General features: G+C 42.3%; 2 protein-coding genes and 2 long non-coding RNA genes across 6 annotated transcripts; 3 read left to right on the plus strand and 1 right to left on the minus strand.

Annotated features, from left to right (window-relative positions):
* Positions 1–4,704: 4,704 nt before the first annotated feature.
* LOC136355066 (uncharacterized) lies at positions 4,705–5,341 on the plus strand. Its single transcript, XR_010739132.1, has 2 exons — positions 4,705–4,849; positions 4,936–5,341. It is a non-coding gene; the product is annotated as an uncharacterized lncRNA (long non-coding RNA).
* Positions 5,239–6,067, minus strand: LOC136355067 (uncharacterized). Its single transcript, XR_010739133.1, has 2 exons — positions 5,721–6,067; positions 5,239–5,651 (listed from the first exon to the last, which is right to left on the minus strand). It is a non-coding gene; the product is annotated as an uncharacterized lncRNA (long non-coding RNA).
* A 442-nt stretch (positions 6,068–6,509) lies between these two features.
* On the plus strand, positions 6,510–17,498 carry LOC4330908 (isoleucine--tRNA ligase, chloroplastic/mitochondrial). Its single transcript, XM_015770781.3, has 22 exons — positions 6,510–6,668; positions 6,783–6,942; positions 8,105–8,259; positions 8,339–8,440; positions 8,872–8,941; positions 9,090–9,202; positions 9,395–9,463; positions 9,795–9,902; positions 10,370–10,514; positions 11,098–11,329; positions 11,420–11,706; positions 11,804–11,940; positions 12,373–12,520; positions 13,317–13,448; positions 14,092–14,220; positions 14,560–14,687; positions 14,764–14,928; positions 15,315–15,440; positions 15,941–16,014; positions 16,138–16,387; positions 16,728–16,907; positions 16,981–17,498. Exons 1-22 carry the CDS (start codon positions 6,645–6,647, stop codon positions 17,221–17,223), a joined length of 3,177 nt encoding a protein of 1,058 aa, XP_015626267.3. The 5' UTR covers positions 6,510–6,644; the 3' UTR covers positions 17,224–17,498.
* Positions 17,499–18,023: 525 nt separating this feature from the next.
* On the plus strand, positions 18,024–23,160 carry LOC4330909 (protein FIP1). Of its 3 annotated transcripts, XM_015770407.3 has the most exons (15): positions 18,262–18,407; positions 18,624–18,662; positions 18,943–19,030; positions 19,256–19,364; positions 19,492–19,541; positions 19,676–19,742; positions 19,984–20,056; positions 20,246–20,301; positions 20,582–20,684; positions 21,230–21,311; positions 21,570–21,632; positions 21,771–21,830; positions 22,209–22,301; positions 22,414–22,476; positions 22,552–23,039. In XM_015770407.3, exons 4-15 carry the CDS (start codon positions 19,313–19,315, stop codon positions 22,648–22,650), a joined length of 861 nt encoding a protein of 286 aa, XP_015625893.1. In that variant the 5' UTR covers positions 18,262–18,407; positions 18,624–18,662; positions 18,943–19,030; positions 19,256–19,312; the 3' UTR covers positions 22,651–23,039. The 3 variants fall into 3 exon arrangements, with proteins under 3 accessions (NP_001403889.1, NP_001403890.1, XP_015625893.1); NM_001416960.1 differs by lacking the exon at positions 18,624–18,662 and having other exon boundaries at positions 18,024–18,407; positions 22,552–23,160; NM_001416961.1 differs by having other exon boundaries at positions 18,028–19,030; positions 22,552–23,160.
* The last annotated feature ends 378 nt before the right edge of the window (positions 23,161–23,538 follow it).

Here is a 23,538-nt window from a genome sequence, read left to right on the forward strand (position 1 = left end):
TTTTGTTTAGCCTGACGAAACTATGTAGTAGTAGAAGCTGAAACACGCTTTAAATTGCACGAAGTCAGGATACGTACCTACTAGTTAACCTGAACTGCATATCTGAAGTTCTGAAACGTGCTGACAATTTGTGTATGATCGTTCAATCCATTCACATTGCTAAAAGTCCGTGGATTAGCACTGTAAAGGAAAGTTCATGCGTTCGTCCAGGAATTGAACTCTTTTCTGTCAAATGTCAGCATTCCAGATGAACATGAAAATCTAGCGTTTTTGAAAGCCCTGCAACAAATGGTGTGTTTAGTTCCTGAAAAAAAATTGGAAGTTTGAAGAAAGTTGGGAGTTTAAAAAAAAGTTGGAAGTTTATGTGTGTAGGAAAGTTTTTGATGTGATATGATGTGATGGAAAATTTTTGATGCTTTTTGGTTTTTGAAAAAAAACATCGACAGCAATTGGGTCGGAGTTTTATTCTCCGACTCGCATCATCTCCGATCGGTATTTTTTTATTTTCTCCGATGGGCTTGCAGAAAATCCATATAGATGCAGAAACTAGCACTGCAAGTCTGCAGGAGAAAAAGTTCATGCGTTTCCCTATGAATATTTGAGCATGTTTTCTGTCAAACGTCAGCATTCCAGATAGATGAGTCTGAAAATCTAGCGTATATTTCTGAAATCCCTGGAAGAAAACATCGAGGGCAAAGGGGGCAGTTTGTTTTTTCAATTTCCGATAGCCTGAACACGTTGGTCAGTATTATCGGGATCGGAGTTTTAATCTCCGACCCTCCTTGAGTCAGTATTTTTCCTTTTTTGGAGCCCTCAAAAACAAGACGAACAGATTGAAACTCCGAACCCCTTCGGTCGATATTTCCTACGAGACGAGACAAGACATGCAATCCGGCCCATTAATTTGTGTCCAAATCGTCATTCATAAACAGTCCATATTACAGCCGGCAGAAAACGTTACAAACACAAGAACATTCTTATCAGCGTCCATATGTTAATCAATCCGTAGAACTCACTCACTCAGGTATGCTGGACAGTTTCGCACTACAGATAGACTTTTGCAGGCTGTTGTGTCGAAATTAAGAGGCGGTTCTAGACTTCTATACTTAGCTGCTGACGTTAGTCCTCCAACGAGTGGTATGAGAAAATTGACATCAGTATTCCGTGGGCAGAAACTTAAAGGTTAATCTAAGACGTTCTGTTAGCCTGACGAAACTGTAATAGAAGCTGAAACACGCGCTCTTCAGGAAAACCTATCAATCAAAGGACGTGACTATCAACCGTGCTGACATGCTGTGTAACTGTGTATGATCGCTAACTCCGTTCATATTGCTGAAACGTGTCTAATTGTTTTGAGCCTTTTGGGGTCAAAGATGTGACGTAACCGTGGAGAGTTTTGCCGATGAGCAGTGTGCTCAAGAAACGCAGCAGCAATCTTGTGTTTATGTGTTCCTCCAGGAGTATTTTATATTTGCTCAGTTTCTGTAAAACGTCAGCATTTTAAATGAACCTGGAAATCTTGCGTATCTTTTGAAATTCTTGAAAGAGAACATTGAGGGCGGTGGCAGTTTATCTTTCGAATTTTATTGATAGCCTGAAAAATTCGATCTAGTGTGTTGGAGTTCCTGATAGAGGGCAACGCGGCCGCCGGCGCTCTAGCGTATAGAGTATTCAAAGTCGGGGGGGGGGGGGGGGGGGGGGGAGGGGGGGTTGTGTGGGTGTTAATTCTCCAAGAGTAAATTGCATCGGCGATACACGAACTTGTCAGTTATGTAAAATCTAGTGTATGAACTTGCAAAATGCTCATTTTGGTGCATGAACTAATTATCTTGTGCGTGCAAAATAAAGTCAAAAGGACATTACATGACTAATTTTGTTGATTTATGTGCTGATTAGGATACTACGTAAACATATATACGAGAATGTTGCTACTTGGACATACACCTGTTCAATAAAAAGATAGAATGAGATATAGTGATTGTAGAGAAATATATAAAAAACCAAGCAATGATATAAGGGTTAGAAACATACGAAATTCAAGATAAAGTAGAAAACAAATTTATAAATATAGCATGTTTTTATGCGTAATTACTATACGTATTCACGCTACATCCTAATCAATATCAGCTAGGTGGAATTAACCTTGCCAAGCCATTTTGGACCTAGTTTGCACGGATTAGATAAGTTCGTGTACCAAAACGAATATTTTACAAATTCATGTACTAAATTGCACCCACCTAACAAGTTTATGTATCACCAATACAATTTACTCATTCTCCAACCTCCTTTAGACTTTTTTTCTTTTTTTTAAAAAAAAAGGCAAAAGGGGCATATGCAGCAAATCAAGGCCAACCCTGCCACCATGTCAATGTCATGGGTCGGTGTAGCCTTGTCAAAAAGGTAAAAAAATCGAGGTATAGGGGTTCGGAGTTTTTATCTCTGAACCCTCGAGTCGGTATTTTTCCTTTTTAAGTCCCAAAATAGGTCAGTAAATGTTTTGTTTTTACTCGCGGAAGCAGTATACTTGGTTTTTATATAGGCCTGTAATTTTTTTTATGGAGGCCTGTGAAAAATTGAAAGTGTAGGTGGTAGGAGTTTTCATCTCTGACCCTCCTTATTTGGTGTTTTTTTGGTCTAAGGCCGAGTTTAGTTTCTAACTTTTTCTTCAAATTTTCAACTGTTTCATCACATCAAAATTTTTGTACATACATAAACTTTCAACTTTTTTCTTCAAACTTTTAATTTTAGTTAAACTTCTATTTTTGGCGTGGAACTAAACACAGCCTAAATTGTCCTTCCAAATACATTGGCTTCTGCTGCGCAACAATTCAGCCCACTTTTGCGGAACGGCCCAAGATGGCACCTGCAGTAGGTGCACTGGCCCGTAGCCAAGTTTTCCCAGCCCAGCCATGACTCCCTTGAGGGATTTAGGGGGTTCGGAGTTTCAGTCTCTGAACCTTATTGAGTAAATATTTTTCCCTTTTTGGAGCCCAAAATAGGTCAGTATATGAGTTGTTTTACTCACAAAAACAATATTAGCTTTCTTTGGCCTGATTTTTTTTCCTGATGGAGAGGCCTGTAAAAATTGAAGGGGATTGTCGGAGTTTCAATTTCCGACCCTTTTATCAGTGGAAAAAGTACACCGGAGGTCCCTCAACTTGTCACCGAGTTACAAAATCGTCCCCCAACCGCAAAACCAGATATCCGGCGTCCCTCAACTTCCAAAACCGTTCGGTCCTTCGGTGTTTTTGGCTCCGGTTTTAGCCTACGTGGCGACTGAGTCAGCGTGGGCCCTACATGTCAGTGTGTCCACGTCATCACTCCCTCTTTTTCCCATCTCTCATCCTCTCTTATCCCGTACTACTCAGTTACTCTTTTGGGCAGGCCGAACCCGCCGGCGCAAGGTGGGGAGAGGGAGGGCGGCCGGCGGTGGCCGACGCTGGTGCGGCGACGACGGCGGCGGCGGCGGCCGATGCTGGGGCGGTGGCGACTGGCGGTGGCCGACACGGGAGAAGCCGAGACGATGGCTTCTCCTACCGCGGGCGCGAGGCGGGTGGGAGGGCGGCCGATGGTGGTCGACGTTGGGGGCGGCGGCGGCCGGCGATGGCCGACGCAGGAGAAGGGGACACGACGGCTCCTCCTACCGCGGGCGTGAGGCGGGAGAAAGAGGGAGGGCGGCCGGCGGCGGTGGCCGATGCTAGGGCGGCGATGGCGGTCGACGCTAGGGCGGCGGCGGCTCCGGCTTCGATTTCCTCCGCTCTCTCCTCCGCCGCATCCTCCCGTCCTCCCCGCCCGCCTCCCTCCATCCCTCCGTCCGCCTCCTCACCTCCCTTTCCTCCGTCCGCCTTCCTGCGCGGGCCCTCCCTCATCCAAAACAAGCCCAGGTGCCGCCGCCCGATGACGGCCACAGCCCCACCGTTTCCCACCATTGCCCTCGTTGGCTCTGGGTCCTCATCCCACCTTCGGCCACGGCGACCTCCTCCGCCTCGCCCTCCCAGCTGCGAGCGGGATGGCCAGCGACTCGGCGAGGGAGTGGGGAGTCCGGCGGCGAGCGCGCACAAGGAGGAAAGAGGCGGGGAGGCCTCTTTATCCGCACGGCCGCCGCCCGTCGGCCCTATCCCTGCCGCCCCCGCTCCTCCGCCGTCGCCTACAGCCTCTGCGCCGCCGGCCTCCTCCCCAACCGGCCTGCTCCCGCGTCGTCGCCGCCGCCGCCGCGTCGCCTGTCGCCAGCCGTCGGGCCTTCTCTCCTCTCCCTTCTTGCCCCGGCGACCTCCTCACGACCCACTGGCCGGCCTGGTAGAGGAGAAAAGCGAGAGACAGAGAGAAAGAGGAGGAAGTGAAAGGAGGGAAGGAGAGAGAGGGTGGTACGTGGCATACTGACAGGTGGGGCCCGCGTGGGTCCCGCACTGACTCAGCCGCCACGTATTTCAAAACCGGAATCAAAACCACCGAAGGACCTAAAGTAAACGGTTTTGGAAGTTGAGGGACTCCGGATATCTGGTTTTGCGGTTTGGGGACGATTTTGTAACTCGATGACAAGTTGAGGGACCTCCGGTGTACTTTTTCCTATATCAGTTATACTATATGTTTGGGCCCAAATCGTCCTTCCGAAACGGCCCATAATACAGCGGCTTCTGCTGCGCAACAAGGAAAAAGTACACCGAAGGTCCCTCAACTTTTCATCAGGTTACAAGAACGTCCTCGAACCGCAAAAACAGATATACGGGGTCCCTTAACTATACAAAACCGGTCACAATAGGTCCCTCGGTGGTTTTGGTCCCGGTTTTATCCTACGTGACTGTTGAGTCAGCGTGAGACCCACGTGGGACCCACATGTCAGCCTGTCCAGGTCAGCTTCTCTTTCTTTCCCCTCTTCTCTCCCTTCCTCTTCCAGTCTTCCCTCTCTCTCACTCTTCTCTCTAGGGCTCTGGGCAGGCCGGCGGACCGACGAGGCGAGGCGGGAGAGGAGGTCCGGCGGCCGGTGGCGGCGGCGGAGACGACGCGGGAGCAGGGGAGCAAGTCGGCGACGGCGGCGAGATGCCCATGGCGAGGTACTGGAGGCGGAGCTCCGTCGGGACGGGGAGCGGGACGATGGCGGCGGACGGCGGGCACGGATCGCGTCGCCCGCCCGTGGCGACGCCAGCGCCGGCATCGCCCGCCCGCACGCGATCTCCCCCACCGCCGATCTAATGATCAGCACTATGCACTACATGGCAACCATTGGTGGTAGTGTGGTACTAGTCGTGGCTAACTAACTGGAGGATTTCCTCATCATTCCTGTAAGTAAACAGCAGCAGTCAATTCACAACAATGGCATCTCACCGTCACCTTGAACACATAACAGGTGCTGAAGGGTTTGGTAGTGACGATGGGGTCATGCAGTGTTGTTGCCACTGCCCACTGGTGAAGGCTTTCACCATCGATTGCTGCGGCATTTGCTTCAAGAGATTCCTCAACGTCCATAGAATCGACTTCTGTCTCATCAGACTCCATTGGCACTTCAAAGAATTCTCTCTTTTCTGAATCTGAAGAAGACCAATTAGATGCCGTGGCAATTTGTGGTGGCGTCCAAGGAACTAAAGCCAAGAAGTTGCTGCACCCAGGAGATTTGTCCTCCAGCCCGTGATAGTTCCTTTGCATAAAAACCTGATCTGAAAGATGAGAAAGAAAATGGTGAGAAGCAATTTCAAGGTATGGATGATAATCCTGTCCTGACATACAGGAGATCTTGGTGGGACTCGATGAGGAGGAGGGCCGAGGGCACCAGCACGCATTGCGGCGAGCCGCATGGCGCCGGGCGGTAGGAGGCGGAGGCGGTCAGGTTGAACGGCGACGAGGCGGCGCGTCTGGCCGCTGACAGGGGAGAAGCGCAATGGTGGCGCTCTGCCCCTCGCTGTCACCTCCCCGGTCCCATCTTTGGCCGCCGTGGAGCCCCACTGCGGCCGCCACCGCCGCCGCCGTCGCCGGCCATCGTCACGGCGCCGCCCTCCTCCTCTTCCGCCTTGCCCCACCGAGCTCCGGGCCGGCCGCCACCCTTCATCGCCAGAGTCACGACCACCATCGCCTCGCCAGTTCGCCGCGCCGAGCAACAGGAAGAGAGGCAAGAAAAGAGGGGAACAGAGAAGATGACGTGTCATACTGACATTTGGGGCCCACGTGGGTCCCACGCTGACTCAGCAGCCACGTAGGATAAAACCGGGATTAAAGCCATCGAGGGACCTATTGTGACCGATTTTGTATAGTTAAGGGACCTCGTATATTGGTTTTGCGATTTGAGGATGTTTTTTTATCCCGATGACAAATTGAGGTACCTTCGGTGCACTTTTTCCGCGCAACAATGGGGACCATTACCGCGGACCGGCCCAAGTTGGCCCAAGTGCACTAGCCCAGCCACGAGTCAATCGGTGTCACTGAACAGCGGGCCCCAGGGAGAACGGCGCGTTCTGGGCCCCACCCTGCAGCGACTCCGGCTCGCTCGAGCGAGACAGCAGCCAAACCCTCCACTCCTCGCTTCTCCGGTGGTTCTCTTCTCTTCTCTTATCCCCCGGAGACGCCGCTGCGGCGCCACCCCCTCCTCGCCGTGGACCTCGGGGTGGGAGCGTGGCGGCCTGCACAGCCGGAGCTCAGCTCGCCCGCCGCGTCGGATGGACGCCGCCTCCTGCTGCCGCGTAAGCGCGGGCGCGCTCCCCCGATTTCCGTTCTCGCTTCTCGAACGTTCTAGAGCCTTCTACGGTGGGGGATCCGTGTGGTGTGACCCATCGTCGCTTCTCTCGCTCTCGCAGGTCTTCTCGACGCAGAGATGCCGCTTCCCGCTGCGGAGGCTGGCGCCGCCGATTTCGCGGCGGCCGTTCGGCACGGAGTCGACGAGTGAGCTGTTCGCCGCGTCGACCTCGAAGCGGCGCTCCCGGGGGCCCGTCATGGCGGCGAAGAAGGCCGCCGAGGGTGAGTCGACTTGATCCCATTGCTGTACTGTTCTTATTTTTGGTTCAGGTTGAGGGTTTGGTGAGGGTTTTAGTAGGGGGATTGGTGTCTATATGTTGGTATTTCAGTGATGTGAGTTTTGGCTGTGGAGTAGGTGCATTAGGCGTCCGATTTTTCTTGGGATTACTCTGTGTCTGTGGTCAATGTATATCGTACTTGCTCTGTGGATTGTGGGGATGCCAGCCATTTTTGTCTGGTGAGGCGTTGGAGGTTGAAGCTGGTCTATGGCCTGGAGATTTTCGTTCTTGCTGTTCACGTTTTGATGGGATTGATCACAGGGTGAGGCACATGATTACAGATATTGAACTCGTGTGACGTACAGCTTAAACTGGTTGGTTAATTTAGGTTCAAATATGTGATTGTAGTTTCCACTTCTGCAATTGCTATAATTATTTTCAGCTTAAGCACGTAGGGCTTATTAAACTCATTACCAAACTTGTTTTACTGCAGTTTTCTGTTACATTTGTACTTTTATGATTGATGTGTGTTACTTAGGCTCAATCTGCTTGGTTTAGCCTTAAGTATGCTATGACCTGGGATTTTTGTAATTGGTGTACTTTTCAGATTTAAGAATGTACACACCTATTGGACTTCTCAGTTCGCACCAAAATGCACTTATTAGGTCTCAAGCACCATGGTTGGAAGATTATTATTGTTTTGCGTATCAGATTAAGCTTAATTCTCATTTTCTCCATTTGGAGTAGCATCAACTAGTGCTCGAAAGTCGAAACTTGATGCTTATGCTTGTTAGGATGAAAGCTGTTTAAGCTTAAATGTGTTTTGTATACCCAGAATTCGGTAATCAGATTGATTTTTGAAAATAACTTTGTTATCTGGTGTTAGTTGAAACTTTGTTATTTCAGTACATTCCATTGAGATTCAAATGCAGTGAGACCCTCTGCTTACTTAGTAGGTGTCAATACTGAAGCTTTTACTGGCAAAAGTTATGGTGTATTTTGTAATGAAAATCTCGTAGAGACATGTAATTAATTTTATCTGGCTGTTTTATAATGAATAGTAGTTGGTAGTTTGACAGGTTGAGTCCCAGTTTCAATTTAGTACTGCTTGCAGAGTTAAATTCATTAAGATATAATTATATATTTAGCTTCTTGATTCTGGCTAGGTGCTAAACAAGAAGAGGGGAAATACAAACACACGGTGGATCTACCAAAGACAACTTTTGGCTTGAGAGCTAATTCTGTTGTGCGGGAGCCGGAGCTCCAGAAGTTGTGGGAGGAGAACCAGGTGCTCAAGAGGGTATCAGAAAGGAACACTGGGGTGAGTATTTCTTCGAGTAAAGCTAAAAGTAAAATTAAAATTTACCTGACTTTGTTGGTTTTCTTGACTGTTGGATTAGGCTACATTTGTTCTCCATGATGGTCCTCCTTATGCTAATGGTGATCTTCATATGGGCCATGCACTGAATAAAATCCTCAAAGATATTATAAACCGTTACAAGGTATCGTTTACTCTTCAATCTAATCTGAGTATTTTTCTTTAAAAACCATTGATGTATTTTTCAGGGCAATTACTGATGCAGTCATAGTATGTTGTCTTATTCAGTTCAATCCATAGGATATTCTCTGTTCTGAGATCAATGTTACTGTACGGATGATTGGTGCATAGATTTTATTGTCTTTTCCAATGCAGTGCAATTTCTGTCATTTCTTTATCTTAACATGTAGAGCTCTTTAGTGTAGTTGATTGTGTACGAGATTTGGATGATTAATGAACTTTTTGCTAATTCTAGTAGTTTTTTCCTGATAACTCTCTTCGCTGAAATGTCTTTAACTTTTTTTGGCTGGATGACTATGCTTTTTATGTTGGTCCAAACCAAAATTGGGAACATAAATCAACTGACACCAAAATTTGCTTTTCTTCTGTGTGCAGCTGCTTCAGAATCACAAAGTTTCTTTTATTCCTGGATGGGATTGCCATGGCCTTCCAATCGAATTAAAAGGCAAGTTCATCTTTATATCCAATGGAAACACCCTATGTTTACAAGAAGTTAGGTAGGGGTTGGTTTTAACACAATGCTTGCATGTGTTAGACCAGCCAAGTAATTATTGAATATCCTTCCAAATGTAACCATTGACTATTTGCTGCAGTTCTAAAGTCACTGGACAAGGAAACATTGAATGCTCTGACACCTATAAAATTAAGGCAGAAGGCTGCAAAATTTGCTAAAGCGACGGTTACTACACAAATGAATTCTTTCAAGGTAACCATTTCTTTATTTTAAAGTACTTTAGTGGTGACATGATCTAATAGCAAGTTGCCCTTATCTATGTTTTGTGGTATTTCCTGGTATGATTGCTGACTTGCAGTCATCTAATATCTGGAATTCTGTCTCATGTTAGCCTTTAGTTTCATATTTCTATAATTGTATTAACCAATGACATTGTGCCTGCAGCGGTTTGGTGTATGGGCAGATTGGGACAACCCTTATCTAACTCTGTCACCAGAGTATGAAGCTGCTCAGGTCTGATCCTATTGTTTATAGTAATTTTGCCATTGCATCAAAACTTATTTATCCATTTCACATGAATGAAAGCTTGGAGGTTTGGAATTACCTTAGTTAGATCATTGATATCATCTTGGTCACATTATAGCTGCTAGCTCTAATAAAAAAAATAGAGCTGTTTACTTTCAGTTCCTTTTAGTCCATTTACCATCGTTGATATAAAATATATAACGTGTATGCAAATTTTATGCTGCGAGAATAAATACTGATGTTTTCTTTTTCATCCTTATCATATGTTTTTAATCAAGGCTAACCGTAACAACTCTTGTTCTCCATTTTGATATGCCAGCTAGAAGTTTTCGGCCAAATGGTTATGAAAGGATATATCTACCGCGGGCGAAAACCTGTTCATTGGAGTCCGTCATCACGTACAGCTTTAGCAGAAGCTGAGTTGGAGGTATGCTTGAACTTTCTACTTGATGCTATTAATTTGCTGTCAAAGGCTTTGTTGTGCATTAATTTTTAAGTGACTATTAAATATTCGAATAAAAAATTGACAATTCCGATTTGTTTCCTGTTTAATTTCAATAATTTTCTTGTGCTTCAGTATGTCTTCTCAGTGAAAAGCCACTAGATGTGTCACTTATTTCTTCCTGTTAATATTAGGCCTACACTGCTGCAGAAAAACTACCGAGCTTTTTTCATGAAGTCCTTTCATGTTTAAGAACACTTCTCTTACTAACCAACCATAAGAGCGCTTTATGTGTCTTATTACATAAAGCACATTACTTCGTACATGTAGTCTTTCACTTAATTCATGATTGGTGATCTTTTATTTTTTTTCTCCCTTTTCATTTATGTTCTTTAGATTTCTTTTGAATTTGATTCCTCATATCATCACATGCATTCCTTCTGTTCTTCCAGTATTCAGAAAATCATATTTCCAAAAGCATGTATGCTGCATTCAAGATCACCAATCTGTCTAAGCCTGGGTTGCTGGAGGAATTTCTCCCTAATTTATGCCTAGCCATATGGACCACTACTCCATGGACGATTCCTGCTAATGCTGGTGAGGTGATGCCTTGATTGCTTTAATGTATTCAGTGAGTGTCACTCTTATAATTGGATTTCATCAGAGCCAACGTAATTAATTTCAAAATATGTGGCTAATTTTGAAGCTATATGCGTCTGTACATGGAAAATAGCATATTAAGAAACAGAAAACTTCACATGTTTTGTAGTTCCTAGAACCTGTAATTCCTAGAAGGCTAGAACTTGATTAAGAAATACTAAGTAATATCTACGTTACAGTGATATAACATAGTTTGATTGTAAATCATGGCACACATCTTGCTTCCAATAAAAAAAAGAAAGCTCTTTGCCGATTTATCCCTCCATAGCAAGAAGATGCTTCATTTCAAGTATGGGTAAGATCGAATAGGTGATACTGGTATGCTACACAGCATTTCATGTTTTTGTTTCACCAGCAGAAACAGTGTCTTATTGTCTCAGCTATTCTGGAATTGTAGTAGATAGCATTATGTCCCTGTCTATTCTTATGTGTCTGCTGCGCATACTGTATGGATTCGCTTCAACTCTTTGGTATTCTCTACATATTAACTTGTCTAAGAAGCCCTTTCTTCTTTAACCAGCTGTTGCTGTGAACCCTGAGCTCACTTATGTAGTAGTTGAGCTGCAATCTGTACTAGAAAGTGAATCAACATCTGGTGGAAATCAACGAAAGCTTGGGAGTATTTTGAGCCCTGGGAGTCAGAAACCATTTATCATCGTGGCTGCTGATCTTGTCTCAGCTCTAGAGTCCAAGTGGGGTACAAAGCTTATAATCCAGAAATCATTTCCTGGGTCAGCCTTGGAGCACTGCAGGTATTTTGTTTAGCACTTCTCACTTCATTATGATTGTGCTTGACCTATTTATTGTTTTGTGTTTATTTACATTATATTTGGTGTTTTCAGGTATATTCATCCTGTGAATGGCAATGAATGTTCTGTTGTTCTTGGAGGAGATTACATAACAACTGAATCTGGCACTGGCCTTGTTCATACTGCCCCTGGCCATGGTCAGGAAGACTACATAACAGGTTTGAAATATGGGCTTCCTATTGTGTCTCCTGTGGATGATGAAGGAAACTTCACTGCTGAAGCTGGACAATTCAGTGGTTTATCTGTTCTGGGAGCTGGTAATGCCGCGGTTGTGAATTATCTGGATGAACAGTGTTCTCTCATTTTAGAGGAGCCTTACAGTGAGTAGATTGACAATAACCTCCACAATCTGGTTTCACTTGTGAATACGAAAAACCTTATTAAGTTTGTCTTCCAATTGTATCTCTTGGTTCACAGAACACAAGTACCCCTATGACTGGCGGTCTAAAGAACCAACAATATTCCGAGCAACTGAACAATGGTTTGCCTCGGTGGATGGTTTCCGTAATGCTGCAATGGATGCAATTAGGCGAGTATCTTGGATTCCTTCTCAGGTTTGTAACTGCTATACTTTATTTTCCTTTACTCTTACTGTTTCACTGAACTTCCCAGTTTGAACTTTTGTTCTCTTTAGTGGCGACAAAGTTCAGTAGAACACAAACTGCTATCTGATAGTGTTTAGCATTTTTGTTCAGTGCTATTTCTCTTCTGCACTGGTACATGAAATTCTCTATGCTAATCTTGCTTTTTTTTTTGTTGCTTTGGATCCTGGAAACGTTTGCTTGATTTCACATATTATGGTCAAGCAATTGCATATTTGCATGTCTGGTTCATGTAATAATATTGATAGATATCCTTTTAGACCCTTGTAAGTTGTAAGTTATAGTTTCATGCTGATATGGAATGACCTAATTGTACTGTCTGCTAGTTTCGGTACATCATCTTATGTAACTTGATAATAACTGAGTTTGTGTTAATATTCCCAGGCTGAAAATAGGATTGTGGCCATGACTTCAAGCCGTTCTGACTGGTGTATTTCGCGGCAGAGAACTTGGGGGGTTCCTATTCCGGTCTTCTATCATGTAGACTCGAATGAACCTCTTATAACTGAAGAAACTATTGAACACATCAAGGGTATGTCTACGCTTGTGATTTTTACTGGTTGAAACCATCGAGTACTTGAACATTACTGTGGCTCACCTTCTGCCAAACAAGCATGTAGTTCTAACGTCGGTAGTATCTAGTTCTTGTCACATTATGGGTTTGCAGCATGGTTGTATCCGAGCTATTTAAGCAATATAAAATTCTTGTTTCTAATAAAAAGAATAAAAAGTGAATTAGAATGAGATGCCATCTTTTAAAGTTGTCGCATCTAAGTGTGTTCTCTGATTTGTATTTCCACAATGAGGTTTTAGAAAATTTCTGTTCTAGGAAAAAGCCTGAAGTTATTGTATCCAATAAGTGATCCTTTTAGATAATGGAAGCTTTATTACGACTCAGTCAATTACACCAAGATGGTACAATCCAACTGAGCCCACCCCCGGCCTCTGCATTGAATGCACACAGCCAAAAAAGAACCATAAAAAACCCCATCCCAAGCACAGGAGTGTGAAGGAAACATAAAATTAGTGGTTATCAATCCGTAGACTAGACTGCCACCCGTGCTCCTGGGTAAAAAACTCCTGCGCCACCTGGTCCAAACGTCGTGATACCATTTGTCATGAAGCTGTTAACCATTTATGTTTGCACTTTTCTGAATTAGCATAGGATAAGCCTTATGCTTGACAATGCTTCCCAGGAATTTAATTTCATTGGCCCAGTTATCTCTTTATTTTGTGTGTGCATAATAGAATTTCTGGGTTATTTTCCTCTGCTTGGATTTTAGAATCCCAAAACATATGTTAATAAATATAGTTTGCTTGTTACTCAGGTATAGTGTCAAAGAAAGGGAGTGATGCCTGGTGGTATATGACAATTGAGGAACTTCTTCCTGAAAAATATCGTGATAAAGCATCTGAGTATCGCAAGGGAACTGATACAATGGACGTTTGGTTTGACTCTGGTAGGATTATGTTTTCATTCTTCCTCTATTAATGGTTTTGTTAACAAAGCTCAATGTTTGATGCTGGTCACAATGCCCAAAATCAATGTTCTTAGGAGAATTCCATCTTGTCTTGCTCTGCTCTCCCTCTTTGAACCTTGGCAGTTTTCAGATGTTTGTAGTTTTAACTGCTTTAACCTTCAAATTGAACCAAACTGCCCAAGCCATGTGCTATAATTCTCTCTTTTTTATACTGTGGTAGTGTACCGTTTGCTTTGATTTTGGCCATACGTATGTCACAGTGTGGCGCCGCTTAGGAAATTAACTATTTTTAAGGTGTAGCAATAGACACTTTTAGTAGGGATAAGATTAAACTCTAAAACATCAAATGAAAAAGACTGGAGGTAATTACTTGTTATTGAGTCGTCATGCATTGTATAGTTTGCCATATAGTTTTTGTTTACAGACCTCAACTTTTATTTATTGACTCTATTAAGGGCTCAAGGCGTGCATATTGTCATGATTTTCTGGGCGAAGATAGAGCTTTGCATAGTGTCACAATGTTCTAGGAAAAGATAGAGCTTTGCTATAGTGTTTTCTTAATTATTTTGCCATCTTTTCTTGTGTCCTTGACTTTTTACTTCTGCATATTTTCCTAATTTAGGCTCCTCATGGGCTGCTGTTTTGGCACAAAGAGATGGCCTTAATTTTCCAGCGGATATATACCTTGAAGGTTCAGACCAACACCGTGGATGGTTTCAGAGCTCATTGTTAACCAGCATTGCTACTACAGGTAATTGTGGGCTAGAAACTCGAATGAAAATCCCTTTTTTGAAAAAGCAAGTTGTTTTGCAACATTAATTGCCCAAATCATGGTTCATCCATGATGTTATTTATTCTAGATATATAAGATGTTTTTTGAGCCATATTCGGTTTAGTGTCTGACATTTCAACCACTAGTTGTGCAAATGGTGAAAATTTTTCTGTAGGCAAAGGCAATAGAACAATATTGCTTGATATAGTTGCATAATCTGAAACCACATGTGTGTTTTCTCTTGATATATTTGGAACATTATATTCTGCTGGTGGACACAATAGGTTTTCTATTTATAATTTTTCCATTAAAAAACAGGAAAGGCTCCATATTCTAGTGTTATAACCCATGGTTTTGTACTGGACGAAAAGGGTTTCAAGATGAGCAAATCTCTTGGTAATGTGGTTGATCCTGAGAAAGTAATTGTTGGTGGTAAAAATTCAAAGGTACGTTCCTAGAAAAGCTTCCGTTCTTTCTGGACTTCTAGTTTTGCCTAATGAAATATCAATCAACCTTTTGTAGCAAGAACCTGGCTATGGAGCAGACGTTCTTCGGCTATGGGTTTCTAGTGTTGATTACACTGGAGATGTGTTGGTTGGTCCACAAATTTTGCGCCAAATGTCTGACATGTACCGAAAGCTACGAGGCACAATGCGATTCCTATTGTCGAATCTCCATGATTGGAAAGTATGTTCAGTTCAACAACTAAAATTTATTTAGGTTTTGGATAAGGAAGATTCAGTACCAGGCAGCAGAGGCCATTTTATATGTTTTCAATATTTCAAACCCATATCAAAATGCCATCTTTTACTAGTTTTACATTTTGCTTAACTTTCTATTGGCTTTATTCTTTCCTTTATCGATGCAAAGCACTGAAGCTATTTCTGTTTAGATAACATATTGCAGTGAATTTAATATTTTATACAGCCTAGTTGAATACTTTTGCTGCACATAATTTTAATCTCTTAATTATCTATCTGTTTTCCCTTCTTATGTTTTGTTTGCACATTCGTTTCAATGATCATTTATTGCTCTTTATTCTTATCATCCTTTTCTCTCTTTCCTGTCAATAGCCAGAAAATTCTGTGCGCTACAGTGATCTACCGAAAATTGACAAGTATGCACTTTTCCAACTGGAAAATGTTGTGACTTCCATGAAGGATAGCTACGAGAACTACCAATTCTATAAAATATACCAGGTGGGTTAAGAGTTTGTTGTGCTTCATTACTTTCATTTTACAATGTGTGTGATCTCTTCTATACTTTTTGAGATTGTGTGATCGTAGTTGGTGTATGTTGGTCAATGGTCATCTTTCTGAGAAATGGGAAGTGCGCTTCATGATTATGATTTAGTGAATAAGAGTTTGATGGTCAAAAGTGAAAACTTTTAGCTTGAAAGTGGAATGTTCATTTTCTAATTACTGTCCTTTTCTGTTCTCCATTCTGGATCTTGAATGATATGTTTATTGGATTCTCAAATCACATGCACATTGAATGATTATATCATGCCATTTATATGCTCAGAATGGTATGATATGCATACATTATTAAAAGCAAATCCTATTGCTAAATCTCTATCCATGATTGGCAAAGAGCTGCATTATCATCATCTCTAGATAACGGCATGCCTGCTGCATCATTTGTTTGTCCTCTTCACACTTTTGTAACAAGAGATTATTGACTTGTGTTTCTATTTCAGATCCTCCAAAGATTTGCTATTGTTGATCTCTCCAATTTCTATTTGGATGTTGCAAAGGATCGACTCTATGTTGGGTATGGCTTTGATATCTTGTTCATTGGCCATCTGATTACGTTTCGTTACACTGAAAGCTCAGTCAATGTCATTTATTAATTTAGCTTGCCAGCTTCACAACTTTGTTTTTATCTTCTTATCAGTGGCCGAGTTAGCTTTACAAGGAAAAGCTGTCAGACAGTCCTCAGTGCGCATCTGCTCTATCTTGTTAGAGCCATTGCCCCCATTATGCCACATCTAGCTGAGGATGTATGGCAGAACCTACCGTTTCAACACACACTGGATGATGGATCTGTTGCTGAGTTTGTTTTTAATCTAAAATGGCCAGTTAAGAATGAAGAATGGCTCTCGGTTCCAAAGGATGATGTTGATTTTCTGAGTGTTATCCTCGAGGTATGCACTGTTTCTGCATAACTTTGAAGCGTTCACTTATGACAACCTCATAGGTTATATAGCTTTGCAGTTTTTTTCCTATAGGTCGAATATCAAACTTACGTTAAAAAATAAAACTCTGCCTTCAACTTGGAGACGTGCAACTCAGACAAGATTTCTTGTATACACGAGTAACTACTACTTATGATCTGAAATAGCATCATTTCTGCTAAATTACCTGATCCTATAGTTTATAGGACATTGCGGCTATTCTTGATTTCATGGTGATGAGCGAACTTGCATTTATGATTTCGTATTAAGATTAATTTCATGATTAAAAAATTCCATTACTTGGCAACAGTTGAGATCAGAGGTGAACAAAATTTTGGAGAGTGCTCGAACAGGAAAGCTGATAGGCTCTAGCTTAGAGGCAAAAGTTTATCTCCACGCGGAAAATGCTAACACAGTGTCCAAACTAAAGGAGCTGGTTTCGGCAACCAATGACGCTGATGCTCTGCACCGCCTGTTTATCACATCTGAGGTAAATTCAAAACTAGAGGCTGCCCTTCTGCATTCAAGTTTTTTTTTTACACCATCTTTCTTTGTTTCTGCAGGTGGAGATCCTTCCTTCCGTAAGCTCCGAAACTACATCTGGTGTATCCTACACTGGAACTTTTAGCAGTGAGCGCACCGGCAACATCTGGATTGGTGTGACTCGCGCCGATGGCGAAAAATGTGAGAGGTGCTGGAATTATACCCGAGACGTTGGATCTTTCCTTGACCATCCTACTCTTTGTGCCCGGTGCCACGGTGTCATTGATCTGCCACCAGTTCCTGCTGCCGCGGCTGTCAGCTGAGGCTGCTCGAGAGTGACAAGGACCACTATCAGCTTCATTTGAAGATTATAGGTGGAATTAATTGTTTTTGTTCTACAATTTTGTTCCCCTCTGACCGATGATGCTAGAGGAAGGGGAAACTTGAAGAGGGTTTCGGAAACTTAGTTTCTAACTTCATTTGTTGCGTACAATAAGTTGTACCTTGATTTTTGACCATTGCTTGGCTTCCTGGAGCTGTAATTGTATATTTGTATTGCAGAACTCACACGGATTAAAGATGGAAACAGTTTTGCACACGAACTCGCATCTCCTTACTTGACGTAATGTCAGAGCGCTAGCAAACGAAGGGGCATTTTTATACAAAAATCAGGAACCAAACGAACGAGACGGTCCGAAATTCCGAATCACGTTACCAAATACTACTCCTAGCGACCCAAACGAGAGTTTTGTTTCTCTACAGAACGTATCGGCTCCTGTATTGGGCTTAGCTACAAAGTTATAATGAAGATGACGAGTTTATGAAGGCTGTATACGATAGGCTTGAGACAATAATTATGTAACTTTTTATCAATTATGGTTGGAGATTCACAAATAGATTTCAATAATGTGTTCTTCTTATCTTAGATGAGTTATTTTTTATTTTAAATGCTTGTTCTCAATGATTTATTGAACTACACTCTTTTTTGAGTGTAACTTTGTAATAAATTGGAAAGGCTGGGATATTCTATTCCTCTATAAAAAACGAGTTTTGTTTGGTAAAAGTCAATCGGAGGGGATAACGCAGGGTGCGAGAATTATGGCCGTTGGATCTTTAGATCTCCAAGTCTAGGCCATTCCCCCTCTCGTGGCCGGTCGCCGGAGATCCATCACCCGCCGTCGCCCGCTCTCCCCGGCGATCCTCCCCGAGCCGCGCGCTCGCTTCCCCCGTTGTCACCAACCTCCACGCAGGATCCGCACCGCCGCTTCTTCTCTGCCCCCAACCGCCCAATCCCCTATCCCTCGCGAGACTTTGCACGCTTAAGCCTTAAGCTTCTACTACCATTTGGATCCGGAGACCGGGAGAAGTTGGAGGGCACGGACTCCGGAGGCGTCACCCGCGGGAGGTCCCCTCTGCACCGGCCGGCTGCGGGCGCGGCTCTGATGGCGCACGAGCGTGGCGGCGCCGCGTCGTCCGCCGCGGCTCCCGCCACCGAGGAGGATGCGCTGTGAGTCTGTGTTGCCCAAATCCCTAGGTCCGTGTATTCCTAGTAGACGTTTCAGTCACGCTTCTGGTGTCACTTGATCTGAAGGCCGTGGCGATTGCAGCGAAATTCAGGGTCCTTCTCTTGTTAGTGTCGTGATGCGTTCAGTGTAGTCGAAAATTTGGTGGTTCACTTGGGCTCTGGCATTGCGATGTAGTACTAAATTTTGGGCGTATGCAGGGAATTGAGACTTTGAGAGAAGGGAAGAGAAGAGCACAGGTGATGTTTGCTTGTGGTATCCCTCCAGTTGGTATTAATTCATAAAATTGGCCGTGTACATCCAAACCGGATGTAGAGGCCAGGTTTTAATCCATCTTCTAGTAGAAAATTTAATTCATAAAATGAGGAGTATAAGCAAGGGTGACATGGTGTCCATTAAGGCATTAATACAGGGTCACTTAGTTGAGCTGACTTAGCATTCACATGATTCTTCTATGACATTGTTCTAATGTTGATTTGTCTCGATGCCTTCAGGATGTATAATTCTTCTTTCATGTAGGTTTATTGACTTGCTACATGAAGCTCCTCTCTCTGGTCATCGAGAGCCTAGAAGCATTGTTGGTGGCACCTTGTACTGTATCTTGTTGGTTAGTGCAAATTTCTTAATTACCCATTGTTTTTATTTGTGATTATGCCTGAAAATTATTTCAAATGTATGAGTTCATTTGATAAATTATCTACAACAGCTAAAACATATGTATCTCTTTCTATCGCTAAACGCCATTGCCTTATGGTACTGTCATTACCCAACAAGTCCTTGTTTTGCTTCCTTTGTCCATTTTGTAATAGCTGTATTTTATTTCTCTCTCTAGGCAGGTTATGCTGCTGTGGCAGTGTCAGCCCCATGGATATTTTACCTTGTACCAGACATGATCCCCCCATTGCTATGCAGCTCCAATGTTATCATTCTGATTCTAACAGGTTCTCTTTGAGATCAGATGTGGCATGTTTCTGTTGCTGTTTTCTGTTTGCTACTCTATTTAGTTATTTTGTTGGTTCATGTTTTATCACTTACTATGACTTATGGTTTGCATGGAACATAACATAGGTATTTTTCAACAATATTGGGTTCACCAGGTCAGAAAAGTGAGATTGCAGGTATTTAAATGAAACAACTGCCTTTTGTTTTACTTCAATTGGACTCTGTTAACACCAAAATTTGATACAATTCTTTAGTGGACTCTTACTTTAAACTTTGCATATTAACTAGCACATTTCTGCTTTGGATGCAGGGGTATTACGATTTTAGTGAGAAATTGAAGCGCCTTGCTCAACTTCCATTTGCCACCGTTGCTAGTGGTAAGTATAGCACCAAATAAATTTGCCCGATGCTGTAATACTAGTGCGTTCTTCATTTTTTTTAATGTTTATAACAAGTATGTCCTACTTAACTGCACTTGTTTCAACATGATTAAACTATTGTCTTTGGTATTTATTTAAGGATCTGTTAAGGAATTGAGATTTTGAGAGGTTCATATGTAAAATATTTTTTTGGCATTGAAATGACCCATTGTCCATATTCTTTTTGTTCTTTTGGCAGGCGTTGCTTCAATGCTCTTAATCATAGTCTGGCAACCTCTAGTACACATACTATCGGTTTCTTTATTGCTAAGGTACACCTTTGTAATTGCAGCTAACCTCTGCAAATTTCTCTGTTATGTCTTGAACGGAAGTTGAGGTTTATCCGGCATCTTTTGGCATGAGGTTTGGTCTGCGGATTCCCAAACAAGTTTGGGAACATGAATTATTCTCTTCTCATCCTTTCAGTGCATGTATAATTTCTTTCATTTACTATTATGCAGGATTGCTATTGTGGTTGAAGCTATATGTGCTGGATGTTTCATGAGCTTATACTTATGTGAGTCAAGTACTCAAGTCATTTGTGTCCTTGTTAGATAGTTCATCTTGACTTCTACAATTGCAGCAGTTATGCTTCCCCCAAGCAGATCCTCAGCCATGCAGGACAAACCTTGCATGCTGGAGGGTTCAAAGCCTTGTCATCATGAGTTTCGATCTCGTCATTCTTTTTTTTTTTTTGCTCCCACTAAGAACAGTGTTGCTTTTCCTTAGAAATGAAAGTTTCAAGCCCGATTATTTGTTTTTTCTAAGATATAATGCCCACTCGGTTCTTTTTACAGGGCATATCCACAAGTACAACTCTCTGAATGGGCACCCTGATATTTTGCGGTCCTTATATTCTGCACTCCAACTCCAACCATCTAGTTCTTTGGAAGAACGAAGGTACAACATAAGGGTGTACATTAAATGCATTGAACTTTTCCTTCTTAATTTACAATAAAATACTACCTCCGTTTTTTAATAGATGACGCCGTTGACTTTTTCTCACATGTTTGACCATTCGTCTTATTCAAAAAAATTACGTAATTATAATTTATTTTGTTATGAGTTGTTTTATCACTCATAGTACTTTAAGTGTGATTTATATCTTATACATTTGCATAAAATTTCTGAATAAGACGAATGGTCAAACATGTGAGAAAAAGTCAACGGCGTCATCTATTAAAAAATGGAGGGAGTAGTGTTTGAAGACACGTATAAACATGTACTATGCACAGTTTCTACCACTTCAGGCTTGGCGTTTGATTTTCTGGCAGTTTGGAAAAGCATTCTTTAGTCCATGTTTATCAGAAACATCTGTATTGAACCTATATCTAGAAGGATGTGCCTTCACATGAGTTACAAGTGTTGATATGTTGCCGAATATGTCATATGTGTACTTGGCATACTGCCAGTAGAGTTTCACAAGTTATTTTTCTTTTCACCAGGTATTATGATGGTCGTTTTTCTGACCAGCAAATGGCTCTGCTTCAGTACCAAAGGGAGAATATTCATTACCTGAGTGAGGAGGTACTTGGAAGATCAATGCAGTATATCCATTTTAAAATTTGATTATGTTAGATTGTGTTATTATTTAAATATTTGTACAAGACAACAGTAGATTACTAGCATTACTATTTCATGGAGGAATTAGCTGATCCTTGTATTTAGTTCTACATTAACTTAATTGGCCAGTTCTGTAGTCAGTGCTGAAGTTCTCAATAATAATATGTTGGAACTTCCAGAAAATTTCTTGTTGAATAACCAAACCTTTTATTTTCCTGAAAGGTGCTCCGCTTGCAAGAATGCTTAAGCAAATACCAGAGAACTGATGTTGGGAGCACTCCTCAGGTCTGCACAACACTGATTGATTGTGTTGCATTAATTAACTGACCAGCTTCGTAGGTGCAAAATTAGAGAAAGGAACTTTGTAGCTATTATGTTTATGTGAATTGATGGACTTGCATCAACCCCCTTTTAATTCTACAGGCCGATCTTGCTCATCTATTAGCATCGCGTGATCAAGAACTTAGAGCACTCTCCGCTGAGGTAATTAAACCTATATTGTAATGCTATAATGCCTCTGATCACAAAACATAATTAACTTGCCTGCTTACACTCCAGTCCTTGTTATTTTGACCGCGTTGTTATCTTAAGCCAAGCAATTTTCTATATTCTGGCCAGGCAGGTCTCCAAAATCTCACCTGTCTTTGGCCTACTTTTTATGAACTCTTGCAAAAGCTATTACTATAGATGTTTATAGCACGATAATTTCTTAAAATTATATTATAGCTCAACTTTGTAGCTGTAAATGATAAGTTGAGAACCATCTATTTGAGTTGTTCATCTTTAGCACCATAACTAAAGGTGTAAAGTCTTTATTAAAATTTTCATCTTCTACTAATACCATACTAATTGAATTCACAGATGAATCAAGTGCATTCAGAGCTTCAACTTGCACGTAGTCTGATTGATGAAAAGGACTCAGAGATCCAGCGCATTCGTGTGAGCAATAATCAGGTATTTTCACAAGTAACCATCAAGAGGTTTAGCTTAGCACGTGGATCATGCTTATTTTACTTATATCGTCTTCCAAACTGTTCCTGCTTGATTACAAACATGTTGGATGCAGTATATTGAAGAAAATGATAGACTCAGAGCCATTCTTGGAGAATGGAGCGCTCGAGCAGCAAAGGTACACTGGCTAAAGTTCTGTTGTGGGTTGAGTTGTACTAGCATTATCTCTCATTGTTTTGCATGTGTTCAACAGCTTGAAAGAGCACTGGAGGCAGAGCAAATATCGAGCATTGAATTACGGAAGAACATTGCAAAACTCCGAGGGCAGACTTACAAGGATCAAAACACCTGATCTCCCTTGTTTTCAGGATATATTCACCTATGGCGATGTTTGAGCAGGTTTATCAACTCTTCAGCTGCTAAAGGTGCCACCTGTGATATCCTTGAATTCCAAACCTCTAGTGATAAGAAGAGTGCCAACACAGTCCAGTTTCGCTAACAACAAAGCAAGGTACAAGATCATCACTCAATCTGATATGCATCAAGGAAAGGAAAAATGCCTTTGCTACACCTCTCTCGTGAATGTACAGATTGATGTTTGTAAATGTTGTTCGAGAGTATGGTGCAGCACTGGTTTTTTGTGCTTCTACCTGATGCTTCTACAATGACATCTTATCATGGCAAGAGTTGTGCATTGTTTTCTGAGCACTTGCGAAATGAAAAGTGAGCATTTGTGCCTAAGCTCCCCCAAAAAGGTATATCAGACTTCTAATTTCTTCTGAGTTGAGAGTATCAAATCTGTACTGCAGTCTGAGATGCTTTGCTACCCTTTGATTCAGTTTGCTTTGCTATCTTAGATTCAGTTGGCTAGTTCTTTTTCACAGTTTAGTAGCTTTATATTACATATGTCTTGGGCAATGAAGCTCATGACCAACAACCAATGTGCAAAAGCGTTCTTCTCCCTCCTTTTCCTTTTGGACAACTGGTAGAGGGAGAAAGTTAACACCGACAAGTCAATACAGAACCAAGGAATGTTCCTGAGAATAATTTTGCTAAAATTCTACCTCGAGTTGTCCCATTCTTTATTAATCTACTTGCAAATTGTAAGGTGGAATTCCACATGTCGTTAGGACGTTAGGCCGGTAGGCCCCCATCCTTGACTATTGTTGACACTGCTATGCTTGATGCTGTCTTCTTTAATCTCTAGAAAGAAACTTGTGGGGCCTTTGGTTGTTGAAAA

Source organism: Oryza sativa, chromosome 2 (genome assembly GCF_034140825.1).
Source record: "Oryza sativa Japonica Group chromosome 2, ASM3414082v1".
Lineage (NCBI taxonomy): Eukaryota > Viridiplantae > Streptophyta > Magnoliopsida > Poales > Poaceae > Oryza > Oryza sativa.

Excerpts from the sequence above, each read along its gene's own strand:
- LOC4330908 (XM_015770781.3), top strand. The coding sequence starts at position 6,645 with ATGGACGCCGCCTCCTGCTGCCGC. Across the intron at positions 8,260-8,338 it reads TATCAGAAAGGAACACTGGG|GCTACATTTGTTCTCCATGA; the intron begins GTGAGTATTTCT and ends CTGTTGGATTAG. Across the intron at positions 8,441-8,871 it reads ATATTATAAACCGTTACAAG|CTGCTTCAGAATCACAAAGT; the intron begins GTATCGTTTACT and ends TTCTGTGTGCAG.
- LOC4330909 (NM_001416960.1), top strand. The coding sequence starts at position 18,343 with ATGGCGCACGAGCGTGGCGGCGCCGCGTCGTCCGCCGCGGCTCCCGCC. Across the intron at positions 19,365-19,491 it reads TATCATTCTGATTCTAACAG|GTATTTTTCAACAATATTGG; the intron begins GTTCTCTTTGAG and ends AACATAACATAG. Across the intron at positions 20,685-21,229 it reads AGTTCTTTGGAAGAACGAAG|GTATTATGATGGTCGTTTTT; the intron begins GTACAACATAAG and ends TCTTTTCACCAG.